General features: G+C 45.7%; 1 protein-coding gene across 4 annotated transcripts in view; it reads right to left on the bottom strand.

Annotated features, from left to right (window-relative positions):
• Positions 1–19,288, bottom strand: part of SFXN1 (sideroflexin 1) — a 46,530-nt gene extending 27,242 nt beyond the window's left edge. For 2 of the 4 annotated variants that reach the window (XM_024199354.2, XM_024199355.3), the window contains exons 1-2: positions 4,553–4,614; positions 1,074–1,200 (exon numbers count right to left, since the gene is read on the bottom strand). In XM_024199354.2, coding sequence (XP_024055122.1) covers positions 1,074–1,107 — 34 coding nt within the window. In that variant the 5' untranslated portion in view covers positions 1,108–1,200; positions 4,553–4,614. Of the gene's footprint in view, positions 1–1,073; positions 1,201–4,552; positions 4,615–19,213 lie in introns of those variants that run through there. The other 2 variants (XM_024199353.3, XM_026659372.2) reach the window with 2 other exon arrangements.
• Positions 19,289–25,687: the final 6,399 nt, after the last annotated feature.

The following is a 25,687-nucleotide window of genomic DNA, read 5'->3' as shown; positions in this document are numbered from 1 at the left end:
TATATTCACACTTATTAACATATTTTCATAAAATCATATAGAGTGCAACGTCACAGAGGTATTAACTCAAAGGCTGCAAACATCTGACTAAACAAAAAGCACAAATCATGAGTGCATAGTGCAGCCAGTGAACACTATTGTCTGATGTTTTAAGACTGTTTTCCTGGTTTATACTCTTAATGTGTTAAGATCATTTAAGCGTCTAAATGTTTCTCTAGACAAGTGTTATTAGCCTGGCTATTTTACTACAGGAGGTCTGTGATGCACTGCTTGTGCAGTGCTGTTTTAGGAATGTTGTTACTGTCTCAATAAACAGAAGCCTATGCTGTCACATGGAAGGTCATTTCAAAGATGCTCAAAGCAGTCCAGATTCTCACATCTTTTATTTTGACAATTGCATTGGATTAAGAGGTTGAATTATTTGGCAATAAAGTCAAATTAGCTATTCTGAATGCTGGCCTTGTCAAAGCAAAGTGTGCTAAGGTCTTTCCAACAGATAGGACCTAAATTTGAAATAGAACACAACCTTGTGAAACCAGAAAAAATAAAGATGAAATAAGGACAGTTTCCAGTAATGATTAGGGCACATGAATAGTTCCCACTGACCTAACTGGCTCACTTGCAGCAGAATGCACTATTGGTCCCCAGATAAAAAGGGTTTATCTACTGCAGTTGATGTCCAATACCTATTAGCCCAAGATCTACATCTTCTTGCCAAGGTTAAAAATACTAGTGTCACCACTCCTTTTCAGGCCAGTACCTTGCAATTTAAATGGCACCATTATGTGCTGATTGTTTGCAATTCAATATTGTACTGTACTCATGATAATCAACTTTCTATTTAATACAGTTTTATTACCTAGCTGAATAACAGAAAACAAAATTTGTTGTATATAATTATTCAATGAATTTCACAAGTAGTCATCAAATGATATATTCATTAAATAGCCTTTGATCAGTTAAGAAGTCAGTCTAATATTGCACAAGAGTATATGTCAACTGAATTATTCAATAATTACCAGTGAACTTTTAAAAATATAGTCACTTATTATTGTACCAGCTCTACTTATTACCTCTTTCTTGCCTTTTGTCATAACTTCCTTCCATTACGAACTTCACTTTTTCTTTCTCTGAAAGAGCTCCAGGAAAGTGGGGATTTTTCCAAGTACCGTAAATATCTTCAAAACTGCTGTATATTTACTAAAATAAGTAATCATAAACCAGGGGACTCAAAGAGCACTAACTCTGTTGTCCAAACTTACTGTAAATATAGTTTCAGTACATGTTAAATATACAGATAACTTACATTATCTCCCATATTTCAAAGTTCCAAAATTAGCTTACACAAGAGAAGCTCAAAGTCCCCCTGGATACTAGAAGGATAATAAAAGCAACTCAGTATGGGGGTGGGAGGTTGGGAATCTAGTTCTATTATTAAATCGAAAGGGAATCTTAGTTAGGAGACAGCAGTGTCTATTTGCATTTTTTTATAGAAAGTTGGCAACCTTCCTTCATCAAAAAGGGGAAACACTTTTCTAATTCATGGACTTCCAAAGAAACAAGTTGGCACAATGACAGGCTATTTATAAAGGTACTTTGAAATGCTGAAGATACTCTTCATGATAACTACGTAACTGCTAATAGACCAGTACAATCGAATAATGCAGTGACTTTCACAAAGGCTCTCAAAAGACCTTTATTAACACTTATCAGGTTTCTCAACACCTTTGTGAGGTATCATTTCCCCCATTTTAAAGATAAGAACACTGAGGCAAAGCAGTAATAACTTGCTCATGGCTACAAGGCAAGTCAAAGCCAAGAACAGAACCCAGAATGCCTGAATACTAATCTTTAACCATCTCTGCTATAGCAGTTACTTACATACTCTATGATAGTGTGGTAAATAAATTCTCACAAATTATCCAGTTGGGGGAGGGAGGGAAGGAAGAAAAAGAATTCCCACTTGTCGTCTAATGGGCTTTATAGACTGTTAACTAGCATGTGGAAATAAACTGAGTCAGCGCACAGAGTGCATCATAAGCATCTTATGCTCTCTTGGTCCTCCCTTACTCAAAAAGGGCTCACACATTAAGCATTAATTAAAACTTCCAAGAGATCTTCAAGAGGACCACAAGCAATTAAGCAAGACTCATTGCCACTGGTATCATTAGGCATCAATTTGATATCTGGGAGATGTCCCAATTAAGCATAAACTGGTACTTTATCTTAGGAATTTTAGTAGGTAGACTATTGAACTGATGCAGGTGATTCTACCAGATCCACGTAGGTAATGTTTTCTCACATGTGAGAAACTTGTCTGGCCAAATCATTATACAGTAGGGGCAGATACATTTTACTAAGAATAAAATACTGCTTAGAAAAAGAGAGGGGGGAAAAAAATAAACCCTGCTACTTCCAAATGTTGAGACCCAGCATGTTGTGGATCTTTCCAAGCTCCCTGGGGCATGTGCTGTACCTTCCTCTAAATTCTATATAGCATCAACAATGTTACCAGCATTCAAATAATAAATGAAAATGTAAACCTGCATTTTCAGATTCTGTTAGCCTGTAATATACAATAAATTGAAACAAGCCAATATGACCTGTTTCATATATTTAAGGTAATGAACTTTTGCTTTGATCCACTGTTGCCAATAGCCCATTTTTAATCTCTAACACTTAATGTGATGAATTCTTCCACAGTGCTATATAATCTTTCCTATATCTAAGAAAGAGGTCCTCAAAGAAGAACTGTATTCATTTCAAAGTGTCATTTTGTTTTTAAAAGGTTTTGACATTTACATAAGGTTCACATAGTGCCAGAGACTGTACACAAAATTATACACTGCATGAATCCTGGCTTAATCATCCAAGCAATGCTAACATTGTAAAGTTATGCATTCATTTAAATATTAGAGTTTCTTCTGATCATAAAACCAGCACTAAAGTGACAGGAAAATATCTAGAATTTCCTTGAGAGGTGTGGAGCATGTAAAATTTTAAGTCAGCTTCCATCCTGTCAAATTCAATAGGCCACATTCAGAGGTGAACTGTAAGTTACTGACTGATAAGTGAGAATAAGCAAGCCTGAACTGCTGTAACTTACACGAGGAGGGTAAGATCTATAAAAGAAACTAACAAGGGGTGTAAAGTGTCTGTTAAAGTAGGACCCTCTCTGTGTAAATTACACTGACACTTTTGCACCCACATACAGAGGTATAATTTTCACCATTTTACATAACTAGAGTTGGTAGAAACTGACTGATGTTTCAATCATTTCAAGTTTTCCACTACATTTTTCATTAAAAATCTGATTTTTTTAATGAAAAGTATTTCTCACCAAAAATGCAGGTTTTCAATCACTTGTGGAGCTGGTTGAAATATTTCAACAATTGAAATATTTTGATGAAATTTTAACATTTTTACAATTTAAAAAATTCCCTGGACATTTTTAATTGTTTTTTCAACCAATTCTACACATAATCTATGAACTTTTCAGATTTCTAATAGCCTCATCACCTCCTATTTTCTTTTTTGCGTTCCTCTCCTACACTTTCCTGCATACCCCCTCCACAAAGAATTCTCATCATGACTTCAATGGCGGGATCATACTCTTGGTAGTTACAGGAGCATACTCTTGATGGTTACTTTAAAACAATGTCTTCATTAATTAACATAGTAGCGCCTTAGATTTAATGACCGTCCATAAAAAATAAAAACGGCCCAAAACTAATGGATTTGCAAATGTGTGTTTTGTCATTTTAACTATTAAAATGTGAAGTGCATCAGTTCAGCAAGTTTTCAGCAGCAAAAGACTGTGATAATTTAAATATCAATTTTACAGAAGTGGAACATGATACGGATAATCTGAAATATGGGAGTAGGTGGGAAGCAGAAAAAGGTCATGGAAGCTTCAACTGCAAGACAGGATGGAGAGGATGCACTGTTAAGTCTAGCAGCTGTTGAAAGGACTGGCATTCCTTCACATGGGAATGAGCCATTTCTATAGAAAACAAGTGTTTACATTTTCCTTGAGGATGAATGTTCAAATGACTAAAAATTAAATAAGATGAAGAGGGCCAACAACATTGTTTCATCGGATGGACTGATTTAAATCAAGGCTATTGAAATTGTGATTTTAATCACCAAATGGAAAGCCTCGATAAATCATCAACTGGAAATGGAAAAGTAGATTACTGTAAACTTATTTTCTAAAGAAAGATGCATTCTCATTGGTTGATATGACCATTAAAACATATTGATTTACAACTAAACAGAGCTTTTACACTAGATTTGGTACATCTTTTTGCCACCTAGGAGGGTACACTATAACTATGTATATTTATTTAAGCAATTATATAGCTTAATAGTTTCAGATTCTTATTAATAATACATTTTTAGTATGTTAGAAAATGGCAAATGATATATTGCCTATTTACTAGATAATTAACTTTCTGATCATGATTTGCATCAAGCTGCATTAGGACGGTAACTGGAATTTAATTAAACACACAAAACAGCATATAAAATTATTTTGATTAAACCAACTAACCTTAAATATTTTGGATAGATAAGCTTCATTATTTTTCCATGTGCTGGAGAGTAAGTTTCCATGTTGGGTGGGGTCATAAATATTCATAATTTGAGAAGTGAGTCAAACCAGAGCTCCATTAAGGCAAAGCCAAAAAAACAAGAGTATGAGACCACCCAGGCTGGCTCAGTGGATGATCCTGATGAGACACCTGATGATGTTTCCTGGAGTCAGAGGCTGGGCTGCTGTGATGACATCAGACTCTTGTACCCACTAGCACAGGATCAAGCCCTACTGTCTATTGTGCCATATTTATAAAGTTTGACCTCAAAAGTTAAATATTTTCCCCCTTGATTCTTTCTTTACATAGAAAAGCAGCCTTGTACTCAAAGTTTTTGATAGATGCTCATGGATTCAGCATATTTATTTTTTATTTAAAATTTTTAAGAAATAATAATATTAGGCCTTAGCATATTTTAAAGAGGTTTATTTTTAAAAAGAAAAAATAATTTAACATAAATTAAAAGAATTGGATTTAATAAAAAAAATCTGATTTTTATGATTTTTTTCAAAAAAATATTGATTTTTATCCACCCTGTCATATTAACTTAATGCACCAAGGAAAGAATGATAAATGCCATGGCAGAGAATGTTCATTACTTATCTTTTAAAAATTATTGTAACCCCACATTTTTCATTACTACAGTTAAAACATTTCAAAATATTAAATGATTCATGAAGAATGAAACCCAACGACAATCGTGTTCACCATTTTTAGGACCCAATCCTGCCTGGAGCTCTGTGTGGGCACAGCTGTCAGTCCACATGGAATTCAGTGAAAGATGGGGACCTTAATTAGTAGCTACCTAAGAAAACAAAAGGTTTTCTTCCTCCTCTAGATTTTTTCTGTATATAGTATATTTGGCAGACGCAGAAATCTTGAGAAAATAAAAGCAAGTATGAAAAATCTAAAATACATCGTATCATCCATTGAAGTGATGGATACAATCCAAGGAGGAAAGAAAACAGTTTGTATCAAGTGAAAATGCAGTGATTCAAGATCATTCTATACACTTCGACAATAAATTTAATTTCTCTGAGTGTAATGAAACCCAAGTGCTCTGAACACATAAAGAGTAATAGTGTAAGGAGCCCACAATTTGCAGTCACCCGAAAGTTGAAAAAAAGTTGCTAAGCTTTCTGATTTCACAGTGGAAAGCACTGTTAAAATGGTACACCTCTAACAAACAGCAAGGATATTTCCTTGCCTTGACAAAATTACAAACTTTTCACAGAAATATTTTTTATATAGAAGTATTGTCCTTGGTACTATTGAGATTGTAAAATCCCAATTTTTGTTTTGTTTTGCTTGTTGGTAGACCATCTGTTAACAGAGAGGTAGGTACCAACAGAGAGGTAGGTAACAACAGTCTGAAATGAAAAAACAGTTCATGTATTTCTTTCCTGTTCTGCATAATTTATCATCCACTATCAGTAAACAGTGAAGATGTACATAAATTCCCATACAAACTAAACTATACAAGCAAACACCAACAGAACTCCACTGGCCATCACATACAGTCCCCAGCTAAAACCTCTCCAACGCATCATCAGTGATCTACAACCCATCCTGACAACAATCCCTCACTTTCACAGGCCTTGGGTGGCAGGCCAGTCCTCGCCCACAGACAACCCGCCAACCTGAAGCATATTCTCACCAGTAACTACACACCGCACCATAGTAACTCTAACTCAGGAACCAATCCATTCAACAAACCTCAATGCTAACTCTGCCCACATATCTACACCAGCGACCCCATCACAGGACCTAACCAGATCAGCCACACCATCACCGGTTCATTCACCTGTACGTCCACCAATGTAATATACACCATCATATGCCAGCAATACCCCTCTGCTATCTACATCGGCCAAACTGGACAGTCCCTACGTAAAAGGATAAATGGACATAAATCAGATATTAGGAATGGCAATATACAAAAACCTGTAGGAGAACACTTCAATCTCCCTGGACACACAATAGCAGATTTAAAGGTAGCCATCCTGCAGCAAAAAAACTTCAGGACCAGACTTCAAAGAGAGACTGCTGAGCTTCAGTTCATCTGCAAATTTGACACCATCAGCTCAGGATTAAACAAAGACTGTGAATGGCTAGCCAACTACAAAAGCAGTTTCTCCTCCCTTGGTGTTCACACCTCAACTACTAGAAGAGGGCCTCATCCTCCCTGATTGAACTAACCTCGTTATCTCTAGCCTGACTCACTCTTGCTTGCATATTTATACCTGCCTTTAGATATTTCCACTACATGCATCCGACGAAGTGGGTATTCACCCACGAAAGCTCATGCTCCAATACGTCTGTTAGTCTATAAGGTGCCACAGGACTCTTTGCTGCTTATACAAGCAAAGTGTTTTAACAAATACTTTGGAAACTGTCCCTATACTTAAAGATACTCCTATATATAAAAAATACTTCAACTATGAAACAAGAAATGGGAACTGTGCACAAAAGTATTTTTATCATGGCTATTTTTTAAATGTATTGAAGACGCCCTACTTAACTGGAAGGCATAATTCTCTTTTCTGGTGAAATAATGAGCCTGCAGCCAAAGATCCCTGGAACTGGTACAATACCTTGTATTCATATTTTAATCAGCTCTATCTTAATCAGATACATTAATTTTCAGAGGGCTAGTTTTAAATTGCCCTAGAGGAATGCCACAGCTTACTTAATCAGTCTGAAGGCACAAAAATCCAACACCAGAAGCGATCAAATAAATTTTATAACAAATTATGTAAGACCTGATTCTGATCTCACTTACACTAGTTTTCCATTTGTTTAACTCCACTCACTTCAATGGAGTTACTCCTGATTTATACTGTTATCAGAACTATATCCTTAGTGATACAAAATCTGTACCTGAATATTACGACTAATAAAATAGTAAGAAAAGAAAAATTATGGACATTTTGGTTACATAAAATTAAGATAACTCAGGAAATCAGATAAATTTAATGAAAAGTTTTTAAAGGGAACATGCATGGGAAGTAAATGAACAAATCTTGTAAAAAGGTTTCAGCAGCTACAGCCATCTGATGAAGCCAGAGCTCAACAGCGATCAAATCATTTACTGCTCTTTTTTGGCATCTTATTTTATCACTTCCAGAGATTGCATTATTTAATAAACACCATCAGAAGTGGAATAATCTATTTAATAACAGTTTTGAATCAATAGCGCCACAACATTTTCATCCCTGATGCTTCAAAATCTGAGAAAATTAAACACAAGCAGCACAATTATCTCATCAGTTATTCAGCTTCCAGTTATTGTCAGCATTCCTTTTCAAACAGCTCAGTAGCAGAGATGCTGAAAAACAAAATTAATTATGCAGACATGTCAATTATTAACATAATTCACACTGAACAGTCAAGCTGAAGTGACTGTCACAATGCAAGGACACGCACTATGGGAAAGTATTAAAAACCCCAAAGATATTTTTATATAACACAGTTAAACAATTGTTTCTGTTGTGGATATATAAACATATATATTTTTTTATTTGTTACTTTTGGACAATAATTTTTTTTCACTGATTCCAGTAACACAACACATCCACCATTTGAATTCAAAGTATATTTACTTTTTAATAAAACTTGTACATATAGATCCAGATGGTTCTAATCCAGAATTCAAGATTATGAGGAAAAATATCATAAACAACAATATTTATAAACCACTTTTCACTTATAGATCTCCGAATGCTTCATAAAAGAAGGAATCGTTATCCTGAATGTACAGATGTGGAAATTCAGTCACAGAGAGGTTATATGGCTTGTCAAAGGACAGAGAGAAAGGCAATGACAGAATTGGAAATAGAAACTAGATCTCCTACAACAGCGTCATCCAGTGGTAAGGTCCAATGTTCCTATCCACTGGACCGCAGTGCCTCCAGATTAAGTTAGTTGGGTAAAAAAAACCTGTCCTATGTCAGTTTAGTCTAACTTCAATACAGTCTTATTAAGAAAGAAGTCAGATGCATAAAATTATGTATAACTTTCTCTCCCGCATCTCTTCCTCCTCCTTTGTCTGCATTATGTTCCATTTAGGCCCAGGTCTTGCAAACACTGACAAACATGGATAATTTTAAGTGTCTGAGTAGTTGGGACTAGGGATGCCCCAGTCCTGCAATAAATAAATAAATAAGTAAAGAAAACCATGCCTGTGCTTAACTTGATGCACTGAGTAGTCCATATGCAATTCTTAGCAGAAACATGGCCTGAGAGTAGACTCCTCAGACCAGGGTCCTTATCTTCATATATAGTTAGGTGTGCATGGCACTTTAGAAGACATTATAAAAGATGTTTGTGCATAACAGATAAGAACTCTTTAAGGGACACTCTCAACCCATTTTTTAAATTGACTAATTTTTTTTAAATCAGTTTTTGATGAAAACTATTAAATAAAGTTTCTCTGTCTTTTCTGCTCCCCTTCTGATATTTAGGAGGGTAATTTGAAGGGGCATCTAAAAGCAATACTACTAAACACACTCAAGTTTGCCCCTCCTTATTTACTCTTTGATAAGATGGAAACATTTGCAATTTTTTTTCAAGTGTCCTGTACTCCTGTTCTTTTTGCGGTTACAGACTAACGCGGCTGCTACTCTGAAACCTGTCTTAATGGGGAATAAAGTTTATAAATATCATAAGAAGTGACAGTATCCTCCCCTGAAAATGAAATCACAAACCAGAGCAAAGTCTAAACAACAGTTTTTAGTACAAAGGCTACTGTTAGTTTTACCATGGAATCAGCAGCAGTGGAAGACTTTAAACTTTGTTTAAAGGATAACAACAGTAGCTGCAACGGGTCTGAAAACTGCACGTTCAGAAGTCATCAGGAATTAAACTCTCAACTGTAATGTTTCAAAGTTCACTTTTTTCTTTATTAAATGTAAAATGTTCTACAGCTACTTTGTAACCTGACGCAACAGTCACAAATGAAGCAGCAACTATATGTGATACAATTAGTCATAGATTAGATGAGTTTTCGAAGGGCCCATACACTTGGTAACTTTTTTACTCACATTAAAATACAAATGAACAGCACTGAAGTTAGCTGTAGTCAAAATAATTTAAGGTTTTAGAACATTTTAAATTGTACTGGTTACTAAAATCACAGTGACAAATTCATTAACTCCTGGGTGAGTAGAAATCTTCTCTGTACAAGTGTTACCGGTTTCTGCAGAATCTAAGCATTCATTGAATAAAGTAAAAATAAAATAAAGTTTCTTTCTTATAATTGTGAACATAAACTTCTAAAAGTGAACCAAGTGTAAACGAGGCAGTGATGCCTTCCTAATTCTACAGATGGACATCTCTAGCGCCAGAGTAAAAAGGGGACAGCTAATGTTATTATGATGGGTGGGCAGGAGGGTTCCAACACTGCTAATGATTGAGGACACAGCGTTTATGTACAATGGGAACTGCAACTTCCAAAACCTCAGGCAAAGGCACTAGTGTGGGGGGGTGGGAAATCCCAGAAGAGGACTCTGCTGAGTCGATGTCAGCAAAGCCCCCCCACTCCCAACCCTTCTGCTTGGTGGTAGGGCGTTCTGTTGTGCTGGCAGGCAGGGGACCCACCATTTCTCTCCTTCACTCTATCCTACATCTCCCTGATCCTCAGCCTGATGATCCCTGTTTTTGGGCAGGTTGAAGTCCAAGAGAATGGCCCCAGATGCCTGTCACCATAGCAGCAGGCTTTGTTGGTAAGACAAGGGTCCTCCTGCCACTCCAGTAGAGGACTCTGTGTCTGACCAGCATAAATTGAATGAGGAGGAGGCAGGTTGTGTGGGAGGTCCAGCTTTAACTGGAGAAGCAGAGTGCTTCCAGAGAAAGACTAGCAGGGATGTATTTAACCTGCATGAGATAGGGAAGGAGGTTTAGCTCAGGAGGGGTACTGATGTTATTTCAGCCTGCTGAGTAGGCTTAGTGTTTGGGCTAGTAGATGCTGGGCATGGGCAGTGGGTCGAGCCCCACTTTGGGGAGGCTAGCCCCTGGCTCCACCCCTTCCACCCCCCCACCCTGAGGCTGGAGCCCGAGCCCCCCTGTTCCCCTCACGGCCGGAGCCTGGAGACCTCCTCCCCCTGGCAGCCTGAGCCCTGCAGTGGCCGGATTCCCGAACCCCTTTGGCCCCCCTCGCAGCCCAAGTCCCCCTCCGTGGCCAGAGCCCCAAGATCCCTGCCCCCCTCACAGCCCAAGTCCCCTCCACTGCTGCAGCCCCCCTCCCTCCTCCGCAGCCGGAGCCCCAAGATCCCCTCTCCCCATGGCCCGAGCCCTGAGCCCCCCTCCCTGCAGCAGCCCGAGACCCCCTACGTGGCCAGAGCCCTGAGATCCCTGCCCCCCTCCCGGCTGCAGCCCCCCTGCCCCCTCCATAGCCGGAACCCCAATATCCCCTCCCCACCACAGCCTGAGCCCCGAGCCCCCCTCCCTGCAACAGCCCGAGAGCCCTTGCTCCCTCCCCGTGGCTGGAGCCCTGAGACCCCCTGGCTCCCCTCCACGGCCAGAGCCCCAAGACTCCCGGCCCCCTCTAGCTCTCCCCCCATGGCCAGAGGAGCCCTGGGCCAGCTGAAGCCCTGAGCCCCCCACAACCTGCTCAGAGGAGCTCTGGGCTGGCCGGAGCCCCCGCAGCCACACCTCCCTCCACAGACCCCAAGCCACCCCTCAAAAATTCAAAAGCTCTTCTCTTCTTCCGGAAGAAGAACCTAAGCTTTTGCTATGCCCCATGCAGGTTCCGAGGCGGCTGAGGAAGCGGAATGTGTTATTCAGACAGCAACCCTGGGTTCATCAGTAATAGCCCTGGAGTCCACGGAGAAAATTCTGAGGAACCCAGGAAGCTGAACAGCACATACTGCCTCCTCAGCCACCCCGGAACCTGCATGGGGCATAATAAAAAGCAAAAATTTCCCCCCTTGAACCTGCAACCGGGGTCCAGCGGCAGCGCTAGGGGAGGCAGAGCCTCCCCTGGCCTATTATACCTGCCACCCATGATGTTGGGTACATTTTTCAAGCCCTGTGCAACCTTGCCTATCAGAATGGGAGATGGCATTAAAACAAACTGCTGTGATGCAAAAGCTCATTTAAGCGAATGGCAGTAACTATTAATTTAAGCCGACGCCCTTATAATTTATTATGATGCGCCACACATCACAGCATGATTTATGAGGATGCTAATGCTATGAAAATTTGCTAACCATTCTCAGTAGCTTAATTTTGAAATGAACACACTGGCCTTTTAAGAACATAAGAATGGCCATACCGAGTCAGACCAAAGATCCATCTAGCCCAGTATCCTGTCTTCTGACAGTGGCCAATGCCAGGTGCCCCAGAGGGAATGAACAGAACAGGTCATCATGAAGAGATCCGACCCCCGTCACCCTTTTTGGGTCTAGAATTAAAGACCTGTGGCATGGCCATGGCTGGCCCGGATCAGCTGACTCTGGCTAGGGCTGCAGAGATAAAAATCGCTGTGTAGATGTCCGAGGTTGGGCTGGAGTCCGGGCTCTGAGACCCCTCCTCCCTACCTCATGGGATGCCAGATCTTGGGGTCTGGCCCAACACAGCAATTTTACATCCTTGCAGCCTGAGCCCGAGTCAGCAGACTCAGGCCAGCCACGGGTGTTTAACTGCTGTGCAGATGTGCTCTTTTTGAGTAGTCTCAGTCTTGTCCCCAGTGGATATGGATTTTCCTTCCCCCAGACCTGAAAATGCCCATCATAATGACCTGTCTTTTGACAGTTTCTGTGGAGAAGCCAGGGACTGAAGACCCTGGGGACCGAACTACTCCCTCCCACCTGGAAAAGGTGACCCCTCTACCTCAAGGCTGAAGCAGTCTGGCAAGGCAATGATGGGGCAGCACACATTGCAAATACTCATACTGTAACTGTTCTGATGATAAAAAGACTTCAGGCTCCAGAGACATGAGGCCAACACCTCTCATTATAATTAGTGCTAGATTGTTTTAAATGATAATTTTGGGGAGAGGAGCATCTTTACATGATGCCAAATTTTCAGCATATTTCAGATTTATCTTTGTCATTTAGCAGTGCTGTTCCCTCTCTGCGTTATGCTGGCAGCCCCAGTTTAAAAGATGATAGCTGGGAGTCAGCGGCATTGCAAGATAGTGATACAGAAAATTACAAATGAGTTGCCAAATTTTTTCTACCCTAAAATAGCATTTGCTGGTAACTATCAGTTGAAACCAGAAAGCTTTTACTGCAATGTCTACTTTTCCAACTGCATTAATAAAAACACATCACATGCTAGAACCAGCCCCTCCCATCACAACAATACTACCAGATACATTTATAAGGCAAAAAGTAAGTCCTGTTTGTAGCCTAGCAACAAAAGCTATAGTCTGTGTTAAATGGATAGGGCCTGCTGCTGAGACTGAGGCCTGGTCTACACTAGGCTTTTATGTCGAATTTAGCGCCGTTATATCGAATTAACCCTGCACCCGTCCACACCACGAAGCCATTTAGTTCGACATAGAGCCCTCCTTAAATCGATTTCTGTAATCCTCCACAACGAGAGGAGTAGCGCTAAATTCGAAATGGCCATATCGAATTAGGCTAGGTGTGGATGGAAATCGACGGTAATAGCTCCGGGAGCTATCCCACAGTGCACCACTCTGTTGACGCTCTGGACAGCAGTCCGAGCTCGGATGCTCTGACCAGCCACACCCCGGGAAAATTTGAATTCCTTTTCCTGTCTGGGCAGTTTGAAGCGCAGTTTCTGTTTGGACACCGTGGCGAGCTCAGCAGCAGTGGCAGCAGTGGCAACGATGCAGAGCTCTCCAGCAGAGATGGCCGTGCAATCCAATAGAAAGAGGGCCCCAGCATGGACGGATCGGGAAGTCTTGGATCTCATCGCTGTGTGGGGAGATGAGTCCGTGCTTTCCGAGCTGCGCTCCAAAAGACGGAATGCAAAGATCTATGAGAAGATCTCTAAAGCCATGGCAGAGAGAGGCTACAGCCGGGATGCAACGCAGTGCCGCGTGAAAATCAAGGAGCTGAGACAAGGCTACCAGAAGACCAAAGAGGCAAACGGACGCTCCGGATCCCAGCCTCACACATCCCGTTTCTACGAGGCACTGCATTCCATCCTAGGTGCGGCCGCCACCACTACCCCACCCCTGACCGTGGACTCTGAGGATGGGATATTGTCCGCGGCCGGTTCCTCAGCGGACGGGGAAGAGGAGGAAGGAGATGAGGAGGACGAGGCAGTAGACAGCGCTTACAACGCTGATTTGCCCGACAGCCAGGAGCTCTTCATCACCCTGACAGAGATCCCCTACCAACCCTCCCCAGCCGTTACCCCAGACACAGATTCAGGGGAAGGATCAAGCAGTAAGTGTTTTAAATATCCAAACATTTATTTACAACATAACTGGCATATTTAAAATATTAACAGTAGCTAAAGTGCTTTAAAACATGTAAACATTTATTTGCAACAAAACAGGAAGATTGAAAATATTAACAGTGGGTAAAGTGCTTAAAAACATGTAAACAGGAAAGTCAAACAAAAGGGGAATCAGTGCAAAGTGTATCATGATTACTCCGTCTTTGGGCGCCTCAATATATAGTCCGAACCATTTTAAAAAAATCTCACAATGTCCGCTTCATGATTATAGTGCCCAAAACCCTGCAGTCATTTGTCCCTCCAAGGGCACCTAAGCCAAGAACTGGTCAATGTAACCGGGGATCGAGGCGACATCCTCCGGGGAGAACTCCTCATACACCTCCTGCAGGTGTTTTTCAAGCCTCATCAGCAGGTTCCTGGGCAGGGACAGCTTATTAGGCCCCCCGTGGTAGGACACGTTTCCCTGCCACAACGCCAGCAGGTACTCCGGGATCATGGCCTTGCACAGCAGTGCAGCAAATGGCCCCGGTTTCTGCAGGCTGTCCCGGAGCATCTTCTCCTTCTGGCTCTCGGAGACCTTCAGGAGGGTGATGTCAGGCATGACTCCCTGCTGTGAATTAGGTAGGGGAAAGTTAGTATTGGGACTGCTTGCCCGTCCCTTTACAGAACTGCAACCGCCGGTTTACAGCCACGCGGTTTACAGCCGCGAGGGGCTGGGACAGGGCCAGAGTTCATGCTTGCAGGATTGCTGCCAGCAGAGACTCGCATTGCTTTCTATGTGAAAGGAGGCCAGTGCCACTCTTAAAGTTTTAAGCGGCCACAAGTCTACGGCTTACCATGTTTGCCATCTAGACAAAGTCCGGTGTCCTGCCCTGCTCCTCAGCTCGCCACAGCAAGACCGCAGGCACTGTAGGCGAGGGCCGAAAATTCGACCTTGTCCTCAGTGCGCGTGTGATAGGTGCTCTGCATGGTCTTGTTCACAGAGAAAGACTATGTTCTCTGTTCACAGATACATTGCTCTGTCTCAGGAATTCACTCCCTTTTTCCAATTCCCACAGCCACATCTGCCCAGAGGCTAGCGCACATTAGGAGGAGGAAGAAGAGGACACGGGAAGACATGTTTGCTGAACTAATGGAATGCTCCCGAGCACAGGCAGCCCAGCAGACACAGTGGAGGGAGAACTTGTCCCAAATGCACCGGGCAAACATTGAACGGGAGGAGAGGTGGCGACAGGAGGACAGGCAGGCTACTCAAACGCTGCTTGGACTAATGAGGGAGCAAACGGACACGCTCCGCCGCCTTGTGGATGTTCTGCAGGACCGGAGGCAGGAGGAGAGAGCCCCGCTGCAGTCTCTCTGTAACTGCCCTGCCCCGCCACCAAGTCCCATACCCCCCTCACCCAAAGTCCAAACACGGAGGGGTGGAAGGGGCCGGGAAAAATTTCACTCCACCCCTGCGGACTGCTCTACCACTAGAAGGCTCTCATTCCCCAAAATTTGAAAAGTCCTTTCCTACCCGCCTCACACAAGACCCCGTCCAAGTTTCACCCCCCCGTTCCATGTGCGGTTGTTAATAAAGAATACGTTTCTGTTCATTTCTGTTTCCATCCTCTTCTTTTGGAGGGGAGTCTGTCTGGAGGGGGGGGAAGGGCCTTGGTCATTGGACAGGACAGTCACCTTTAGCAGGGGGCAGGTGCAGCAGCAGGGCACATATACAGTGCAGTGACTAGTTATCCTGGTCAGTCTGGGAGGTGGTTTTCATGTTCTGTGTGGTGGGGGCGGTGGTGTTGCTCTGTGACTTGGTGGCGGGGGAGGGCAGTTACAGATCTTATGCAGCGGTCCTTACCCTGGATCACAGAGCCGCGCAGCAGGGGATCTGTAACCCTCCTCCCCCTGCAAGACAGTCACATAGCCGACACATACACGCAGTCCCGGCCAGGAGGGCTGGCAGGCTCCGTTGAAACAACCAGTCCACCATCGCGGAGCCTGTCATTCCTGGAGTTTAGAAGCATCATTTGCATCACAACCCTAAACCCGCTCCCCGCCACAGTCTGCGTCCCAGGTTTAAAACATTCCCGTGAAAACAGTAATAAAGACAACGGTGTCCATGAACAAAACAGAACAGATTTTATTTTTTGGGAAGGGGGTGAAGGGGGTATGTAATTGGAGAGGATAGTCGACGGCAACTGGGTAAAGAAACGGGGGCAAGTTCAGCTTCTGTGTCCACAAACTTAAAAGTCAATGGGTACCCTGCTCAGCCTTGAAACTGGCTTTCAAAGCCTCCCGGATGCACAGCGCGTCCCGCTGGGCTCTTCTAATCGCCCGGCTGTCTGGCTGGGCGTAATCAGCAGCCAGGCTATTTGCCTCAACCTCCCACCCCGCCATAAAGGTCTCCCCCTTGCTCTCACACAGATTGTGGAGCACACAGCAAGCTGCAATAACGATGGGGATATTGGTTTCGCTGAGATCACAGCGAGTGAGTAAGCTTCTCCATCTCCCCTTGAGACGGCCAAAAGCACACTCCACTACCATTCTGCACTTGCTCAGCCGGTAGTTGAACAGTTCTTTTTCTGTGTCCAGGGCGCCAGTATAGGGCTTCATGAGCCAGGGCATTAGCGGGTAGGCTGGGTCCCCGAGGATCACTGTAGGCATCTCCACATCCCCAACAGTTATCTTGTGGTCCGGGAAGTAAATACCTTCCTGCAGCCGTCTAAACAGACCAGAGTTCCTGAACACGCGAGCGTCATGAACCTTGCCCGGCCATCCGACGTAGATGTTTGTAAACCGTCCCCGATGGTCCACCAGTGCTTGCAGCACCATTGAAAAGTACCCCTTTCTATTGATGTACTGGCTGGCCTGGTGGCCCGGTCCCAGGATAGGGATGTGAGTCCCATCTATAGCCCCACCGCAGTTTGGGAATCCCATCGCAGCGAAGCCATCTATGATGGCCTGCGCGTTTCCCAGGGTCACTACCTTTGACAGCAGTACCTTGACGATTGCCTTGGCTACTTGCATGACAACAACCCCCACGGTAGATTTGCCCACGCCAAAGTGGTTCGCGACTGACCGGTAGCTGTCCGGCGTTGCAAGCTTCCAGAGGGCTATGGCCACTCGCTTCTGGACAGTCAGGGCTGCTCGCATGCGGGTGTCCTTGCGCTTCAGGGCAGGGGACAGCAACTCACAAAGTTCCAGGAAAGTCCCCTTCCGCATGCGAAAGTTTCGCAGCCACTGGGATTCATCCCAGACCTGAAGCACTATGCGGTCCCACCAGTCCGTGCTTGTTTCCCGGGCCCAGAATCGCCGTTCAACAAAATCCACATGCCCCATTGCAAACGTGATGTCCTCGGCGCTGGGTGTCGTGGTTTCTGACAGCTCTGTGCTACTCTCCGACTTCAGGCCCTCACTCCGCTGCCGTAGCCTCCTCGCCTGATTTCTCTGCATCTGCCTCTGGGAAAGGTGTATGATAAGGTGCGAGGCGTTGAGAACGGCCACAACTGCAGCGATGGTCGCAGCGGGATCCATGATCGCAGTGCTGTGGCGTCCGCGCTGTCACTGATCAAAAAGTGCGCGAACTGATTTCCCGCCGGCGCTTTCAGGGAGGGAGGCAGGGCGGTAGTGACTGACGGATGACGACAGTTACCCAAAAGCACCCTCGCCACAATTTTTTACCCAGAAGCCATTGGGGGCTCGACCCAGAATTCCACTGGGCAGCGGGGACTGCGGGAACTGTGGGATAGCTGCCCACAGTGCACTGCTTCCAATGTCGACGCTTTCCCTGGTAGTGTGGACTGACAAAGTCGAATTACTGTCCTTAGTGTAGACACACACGTTCGACTTTCTAATATCGATTGCACATATTCGATTTAACTAAAATCGAACTACTCTCGTAGTGTAGACATACCCTGACTCTTCAATACAGCAGCCATCTTTGGTGTGTAACTTAAAGGGAGATTTCATCATTCTGCACTGAAGCCACCTCCAGATGCTAGAGGTTTGCAGCAGCAGCCAGCTCAGCAGTGTGCTTTCAATTTACAACCCCTCCTCGGATCCCTGCCTCCCCTGAATTACACTTGGGCATTATAATTATAATATAATTAATGGAGATATCCCATCTCCTAGAACTGGAAGGGACCTTGAAAGGTCATCGAGTCCAGCCCCCTGCCTTCACTAGCAGGACCAAGTACTGATTTTGCCCCAGATCCCCAAATGGCCCCCTCAAGGATTGAACTCACAACCCTGGGTTTAGCAGGCCAATGCTCAAACCACTGAGCTATCCCTCCCCCCCATTCACCACACATTTCTCCCCTATTTTTTCAAAGAGCTTCTTTGCTAACGAACAAGTATCAAAGGGGTAGCCGTGTTAGTCTGGATCTGTAAAAGCAGCAAAGAGTCCTGTGGCACTTTATAGACTCACAGACGTATAGGAGCATGAGCTTTTGTGGGTGAATACCCACTGCTAACAGACAGTTATTTCAAGCTCTTCATTTCATCCCCAAAGGCAATTGCTTCAAACTTGCCTCCTCTGGAGGGTTAATGTGTTTTCTTCCCCTTATCTGTGTCAACAGGAAACTGAACCAGGAATTATTTCTTTTTAACTAGACGCTCTATATGGCCCTCATCATGGTACCTTTTCTCATTATAATGCATCTTTTCCTGAAAGGATTGAAACTGAGGATCTTTACTGTGCCTAGGTATAAATCTGCCCCCCTTGCCTCCTTAATGCCCTCATCTTGATTATACATCGCTCCCCAAACCGGGTGCATTAGTCAAGCCACATGCGTGTATAGGTTGGGGGTACACGAGGAGCAGGAGCTCCAGCATAAAGGAACCCACCGGTCACCCAGGGCGAGTGTGCATGCTACTAGCTAGCCTATGAACCGTGGAGGGCACGGGCCAAGCACAGACCCCCCCCCCTCTGCAATATCATGCCTGTTTATTAATTGGGGGGTTAACCTGGAGGGAGGTTGCTGCATTAGGGGATGACCCCCAGGCCTCCCTCTTGCATAGGGGGAGGGACTCTGCAGAAGGACTTAACCCCCGGGGGAAGCTGCCACCCAGTCACCGGTCTTTTGGGGATGCGATTGCCCGGGAGGGGGCTCGCTGCAGAGGAGTACCCAGTTCCCCGCGCGTGGAGGGGGCTGCGGCAGGAAGCTTAACTCCCCCTCCCGGAGGCTGCCCCAGGTCCGCGGGGATGGGGAGGGCAGGTGGCGTTAACCCTTGCGGGGTTCCCGCGGTCGCGTACTCACAGCGCCCGCCGCTCCGCACAGCCCGCCGCCGGAAGAGAGTCAGCCAGTGCCGGGCAGGCGGGAACGGGAGGCGGGCGCCCGGCCCTGCGCGGCCCACCGAGGGGAGGAGACGAGACGCGCGGGGGAGGGGGCAGCACCCGATGGAGACGAGGGAGGGAGAGATGGGGAGGGGGTGGGCAGCAAGGCCGGAGCAATGGGGTAGGAACGGGGAGGGGGAGCTGAGGGCGGGGAAGAGATGGGCGGGGGCAGGCAGCCGGGTGGATGGGGAAAATCATTGGTATTAGCCGTAGCTTGTTATTTCCGTTTTGTAATGAGGCCCCTTTGCAGCCCCTGGGGGGCATTTCCCTTCCCCGGTTCCCTGCGCCGCCCCAAACCCAGTGAGATGTTGAATAAACACAATCCCGGTTCTGTTCGGGTTCCGCTTCCCACCAGGGGGCTGGAACAATGTGTATAGTAGGGGTGCTGAGAGCCATTGAACCAAAGTGCAAACCCTGTGCAGGATGTAAACAACTTTAAGCCAGGGGGTGCGGTGCGGCAGCACCCCTAGTTCCAGCCCCTATGCTGCCCGCTCATCCCTGTGAGGGCCGGGGTGCCAGGCTCTGAGAAGCGCCTCATTACAATCATCCTTCCACAATTATGTTTTGCAGTTTTTAAGGTGTCATTTCAAAATCTGACACTTGCCTCCAAAGCAACGCTGGCCGGGGAGACCTGGAGCTGCCAGAAACCTCACTAGTTTGTTATTGCAAGGCATGGCTATCCACATAGCCACACCGCGTAGTGTAGGAGTGCCATTAATGGTGAACTATCTGTCTGCCTAGCTCTACCACACATCAGTATGGTAGCTGTGTGCGCTGGTGTGACAGTTTAAGGCTGCTCAGGAGAAGACATGTTCTGTCTGCACAGATTTTCTATTTTTGCTCATAAGGCCTGCATTGCATTCACAAGCTTATTATTGAATTCCTCCTTGATATTAAGTAGTCTGAGATTCCGGGTATGTAAAGGGCAAAGGGAACATCAGGACAGTTCACGTAGGCCAGTGTTCACCTTGTGGCAACCCTGTCAGGCAGAATACTTAGAAGCTAGCTGATTTCAGTTTAACATAACTTGAAGCTTCTGGGATATCACATGCCATGTGTAATATCACCCAGGAGTATTCCTGATTGTGAGACGCCTCACCACCTGCTCTTAGTGTGGAGAGTCTTGCCTAAATGCCTGCTGTAGTTTGGTTCCCTGAAACCAACAGCCTCTGGTCACAGCCAAGCACCAACTTGCAGGTCTTTGCAGACCTCACCCTCATGCAGGCTAGTGACAGACACATATCAACATCCTAGCCCCCCTGTAGTGTCCAGCCTGTGTCACAAGACACTCACAGCAATAGCCATGTAAGCTGTCTTCAGAGAGAGAGCGTACAGGCTGCTTAGCTAGCACAACTCAGGTCAGATCCTTTATAACAGCACAACACTGGAATCTACTTAAAGTGAAAACAAATTTGAGTTTATGTACTGTGACAATGCACCTCTTTCATCACATGAGGGCTCAGCATTTCTCCCTCTGGCATTGGGGCTGTGGTAATACTTCACATTGGTTTGTTTAGGGTTGGCCCAAGGGGCTTCTTTAAACAAACAAAAAATACATTTTCCCAAATCCCACTGGAGTATTGTCTCTTATTAAGCTGGCTATTAATTGCCAGCCACCATCTGTAACCCACTCTGGGCCCAGCTACACTGGGAACCTCTCCAAACAGAAACAAACACAAGATTTCTCCATATGGTGAAAAAACAGCTGTTCACCTAGGGGAAGCCCTTTCCCCCTCACTGCAAACAACCCTTCTGTAGCTTGCTTCTCATCCTTCCTCTCACCCCCCACTAAAAGAGGTTTTTAAAGGTCATTGTATGCCCTTCATTAGATGTAGATGTCCATAATTTGCACTCACCTACTTCCCAGAACCCAACAGGACCACTCTTCTAGATTGAGGAGCAGTGGGCTCTCTGACCTTCACACCTGTCCTTGCTTTTCGTCTGTTGTGCCCCTTATTTATTGGAGTCCCGGGCTCAGTGACTCCTCCCCTAGGCTGAGGGAGGGGCATTTAGCTGTGGGCGGGCCTGTGCCCACCCACCTCCCGGAATCCAACAGGACCACTCTTCCAGAATTGTCAGGTGTGACTTCATCACATTACAAAGATTGAAATGTAAGAGATTGTAAGCAAGGATAAAAACAACAGGTTACATGTAAAACACAAGGGATAATATGCTTCTTAGAGTCTAAACTTAACTGTAACACGCTAAAGCCCTTGTCCAAAGCAATTTCTCACCTAAAACAATGTCCCAGCATTGCAAGCCCACGTGGCCAGGATGCAATTTTCATGAACGCAAAAAACACCCTCTGTTTTGCTTTCCTTAGGGTATGTCTACACTACAGGATTAATCCGAATTTATATAATTCGAATTTGGGAAACAGATTGTATAAATTCGATTGTATGCGGCCACACTAAGCACATTAATTCGGCGGTGTGCGTCCATGTACCGGGGCTAGCGTCGATTTCTGGAGCGTTGCACTGTGGGTAGCTATCCCATAGCTATCCCATAGTTCCCGCAGTCTCCTCCGCCCATTGGAATTCTGGGTTGAGATCCCAATGCCTGATGGGGCCAAAAACATTGTCGCGGGTGGTTCTGGGTATATCCTCCCCCCTCTCCAGGAAGCAACGGCAGACAACCGTTTCGCGCCTTTTTCCTGGGTGAACAGTGCAGACGCTATACCACAGCAAGCATGGAGCCCGCTCAGCTCAAGACAGCAGTCATGAACATTGTAAATACCTCGCGCCTTATCGTGCAGTTTATGCTGAACAAGAACCTGGAAAACCAGGCGGCGAGGAGCAGGCTACAGCAGCGCGGCGACGAGAGTGATGAGGATATAGACATGGAATTCTATCAAACCGCGGGATCCGGTGCTTTGGAGATCATGCTGTTAATGGGGCAGGTTATAGGCATGGAACGCCGATTCTGGGCCCGGGAAACAAGCACAGATTGGTGGGACCGCATAGTGTTGCAGGTGTGGACGATTCCCAGTGGCTGCGGAACTTTCGCATGCGTAAGGGCACTTTTATGGAACTTTGTGACTTGCTGTCCCCTGCCCTGAAGCGCCAGAATACCAAGATGAGAGCAGCCCTCACAGTTGAGAAGCGAGTGGCAATAGCCCTGTGGAAGCTTGCAACGCCAGACAGCTACCGGTCAGTCGGGAATCAATTTGGAGTGGGCAAATGTACTGTGGGGGCTGCTGTGATTCAAGTAGCCAAAGCAATCACTGAGGTGCTGCTACAAAAGCTAGTGACTCTGGAGATGTGCAGGTCATAGTGGATGGCTTTGCTGCAATGGGATTCCCTAACTGTGGTGGGGCGATAGATGGAACCCACATCCCTATCTTGGCACTGGAGCACCAGGGTACCCAGTACATAAACCGCAAGGGGTACTTTTCAATGGTGCTGCAAGCACTTGTGGATCACAAGGGACGTTTCACCAACATCAACGCGGGCTGGCCGGGAAGGGTTCATGATGCTCGCGTCTTCAGGAACACTACTCTGTTTAAAGGGCTGCAGCAAGGGACTTACTTTCCGGACCAGAAAATGACCGTTGGGGATGTTGAAATGCCAATAGTTATTCTTGGAGACCCAGCCTACCCCTTAATGCCATGGCTCATGAAGCCATACACAGGCAGCCTGGACAGGAGTCAGGAGCTGTTTAACTACAGGCTGAGCAAGTGCAGAATGGTGGTAGAATGTGCATTTGGCCGTTTAAAAGGTCGCTGGCGATCGCTACTGACTCGCTCTGACCTCAGCCAAAGAAATCTCCCCATTGTTATTTCTGCTTGCTGTGTGCTCCACAATCTCTGTGAAAGTAAGGGGGAGACCTTTATGGCAGGGTGGGAGGCAGAGGCAAATCGCCTGGCTGCTGATTACGCGCAGCCAGACACCAGGGCGATTAGAAGAGCACACCAGGAAGCGCTGTGCATCAGAGAAGCTTTGAAAACCAGTTTCATGACTGGCCAGGCTACAGTGTGAAATTTCTGTTTGTTTCTCCCTTCATGAAAACCAGCCCCCTTTATTGACTCATTCATTCTCTGTAAGGAACCCACCCTCCCCGTTCCCCCAGATTTCTTTCAAAGGAAATAAAGTCACTATCGTTTAAAAATCATGTATTCTTTATTAAGTGATTATAAACATAGGGAGAGAACCAAGAAGGTAATCTGGGTGAGGTTTGGGAGGAGGATAGGAGGGAAGTAAAGGCCACTGAACAAATTCAATATAATGACAGCCTTTTGGTTGGGCTGTCCACTGGGGTGGAGTGGGAGGGTGCACGGAGCCTCCCCCCACCGCGTTCTTACACGTCTGGGTGAGGAGGATATGGAACATGGTGAGGGGGGAGGGAGGTTATACAGCGGCTGCAGCGGCACCCTGTCATCCTGCTGCCGTTCCTGAAGCTCCACCAGACGCCGGAGCATGTCCGTTTGCTCACGCAGCAGCCCCAGCGTTGCAGCCTGCCACCTCTCATCTCGAGCGTCCCTCAAGACCTCACGTTCACTGGCATCTTTCCTAAATTTAGATACAGTGTCCTTCCACTCATTCAAATGAGCTCTTTCATTGCGGGTGGATTCCATTATTTCTGTGAACATGTCGTCTCGCGTCCTCTTTCTACGCCGCCTTATCTGAGATAGCCTTCGGGATGGAGGAGGGAGGCTTGAAAAATTTGCAGCTGCTGGAGGGAGGGTTGAAAGAAAGGAGAGAAGTTTTTAAAATGATACATTTTTCAGAACAATGCTTATACTCTTTCATGGTGAAAAACACTATTCACATTACATAGCACATGTGATTTCAGTACAAGGTCGCATTTTCCATCTTAATATTGAGTGCCTGTGGCTTTGGTGTTAGAGATCACAGACGCAGGTCCGGGCAACAGAATTCAGCTTGCAGGCAGCCATGGTAAGCCATTGTCTTTCGGCTTCTGCGCCCTCCTTTCCCACATACCAAGCAAAGCCTGTTGACTGCTGCGGTTTTCCTGTTAACCTTCAGCAGCAGAAAACAAACTACCCCCCCCATCCAATTCTCTGGGATGATGGCTTTATCCCTCCCCCCACCGCATGGCAGGTATCAGGGAAAATCCCTGCAGAAACCAAACTAACCCCCCTGCCCCCCCTCCCGCCATGAATTCCCTGAGATGATCAATGTACCCCTCCCCCGACCGCGTGGCTGGTAACAGGGAAGATCCCTGCTAGCCAAACGCGAAAAGCTCAGGGCCAATTCCCCCCCCCTGTGCTTGGCTAACTGCAGGGAAGGATTTCTTTTCAGCCACAGGCAAACAGCCCAGTAGGAACGGCCACCTCTGTCCCCTTAATTAAGTTCCCGTATTTCAACCAGGTTACCATGAGCGATATCACTCTCCTGAGGATTACACAGCAAGATAAAGAACGGATGTTGCTTGAATTCCAGCAAACACCGGGACCATACGCTGCCAGGCTTTGTCAGGCAATGATACCAGATTACTTGCTGCAATCATGGCGTGGTCAAGTGTCCTACCATGGAGGACGGAGTAAGGCTGCACTGCCCAGAAACCTTGTGGCAAGGCTTTTGGAGTACCTCCAGGAGAGCTTCATGGAGATGTCCCTGGAGGATTTCCGCTCCATCCCCAGACACGTTAACAGAGTTTTCCAGTAGCTGTACTGGCCGCGAATGCATCCCAAGTCCTCAGGGCAAATTAATCATTAAAAAACGCTTGCTTTTAAACCATGTTTTATATTTTAAAAGGTAAACTCACCTGAGGTCCCTTCCATAGGGTCATGGTCTTGGCTACTGGCTTGGGAAGCTTGGGAGGGTACTTCAGTCAGGCTGAGAAAAAGATCCTGGCTGTTGGGGAGAACAGAGTGCTGGGTGCTCTCTGCAAGCTCATCCTCCTCCTCCTCCTCTTCCCCATCCGCAGAATCCTCAGGTGTAGCTGATGAGACTATCCCCAACCCGGAATCCACGGTCACAGGTGGGGTAGTGGTGGCGGCCCCCCCTAGAATTGCATGCAGCTCAGCGTAGAAGCGGCATGTCCGCGGCTCTGACCCGGAGCGACCGTTTGCCTCCTTTGTTTTTTGATAGGCTTGTCTGAGCTCCTTGACTTTCACGCGGCACTGATCTGAGTCCCTATTGTGGCCTCTCTCCATCATGCCCTTGGAGATTTTTTCAAAAGTTTTGGCATTTTGTCTTTTCGAACGAAGTTCTGCTAGCACTGAATCCTCTTCCCATATAGCGATCAGATCCAGTACCTCCCGTACAGTCCATGCTGGTGCTCTTTTTCGATTATCAGCCTGCATGGTTACCTGTGCTGATGAGCTGAGCTATCTGTGGTCACCTGTGCTCTCCACGCTGGGCAAACAGGAAATGAAATTCAAATTTTCCTGGGGCTTTTCCTGTCTACCTGGCCAGTGCATGCGAGTTCAGAT

This window comes from Terrapene carolina, unplaced genomic scaffold (genome assembly GCF_002925995.2).
Source record: "Terrapene carolina triunguis isolate 2854851 unplaced genomic scaffold, T_m_triunguis-2.0 Scaffold629, whole genome shotgun sequence".
Lineage (NCBI taxonomy): Eukaryota > Metazoa > Chordata > Testudines > Emydidae > Terrapene > Terrapene triunguis.
This window is presented reverse-complemented; position numbering and strand designations above follow the sequence as displayed.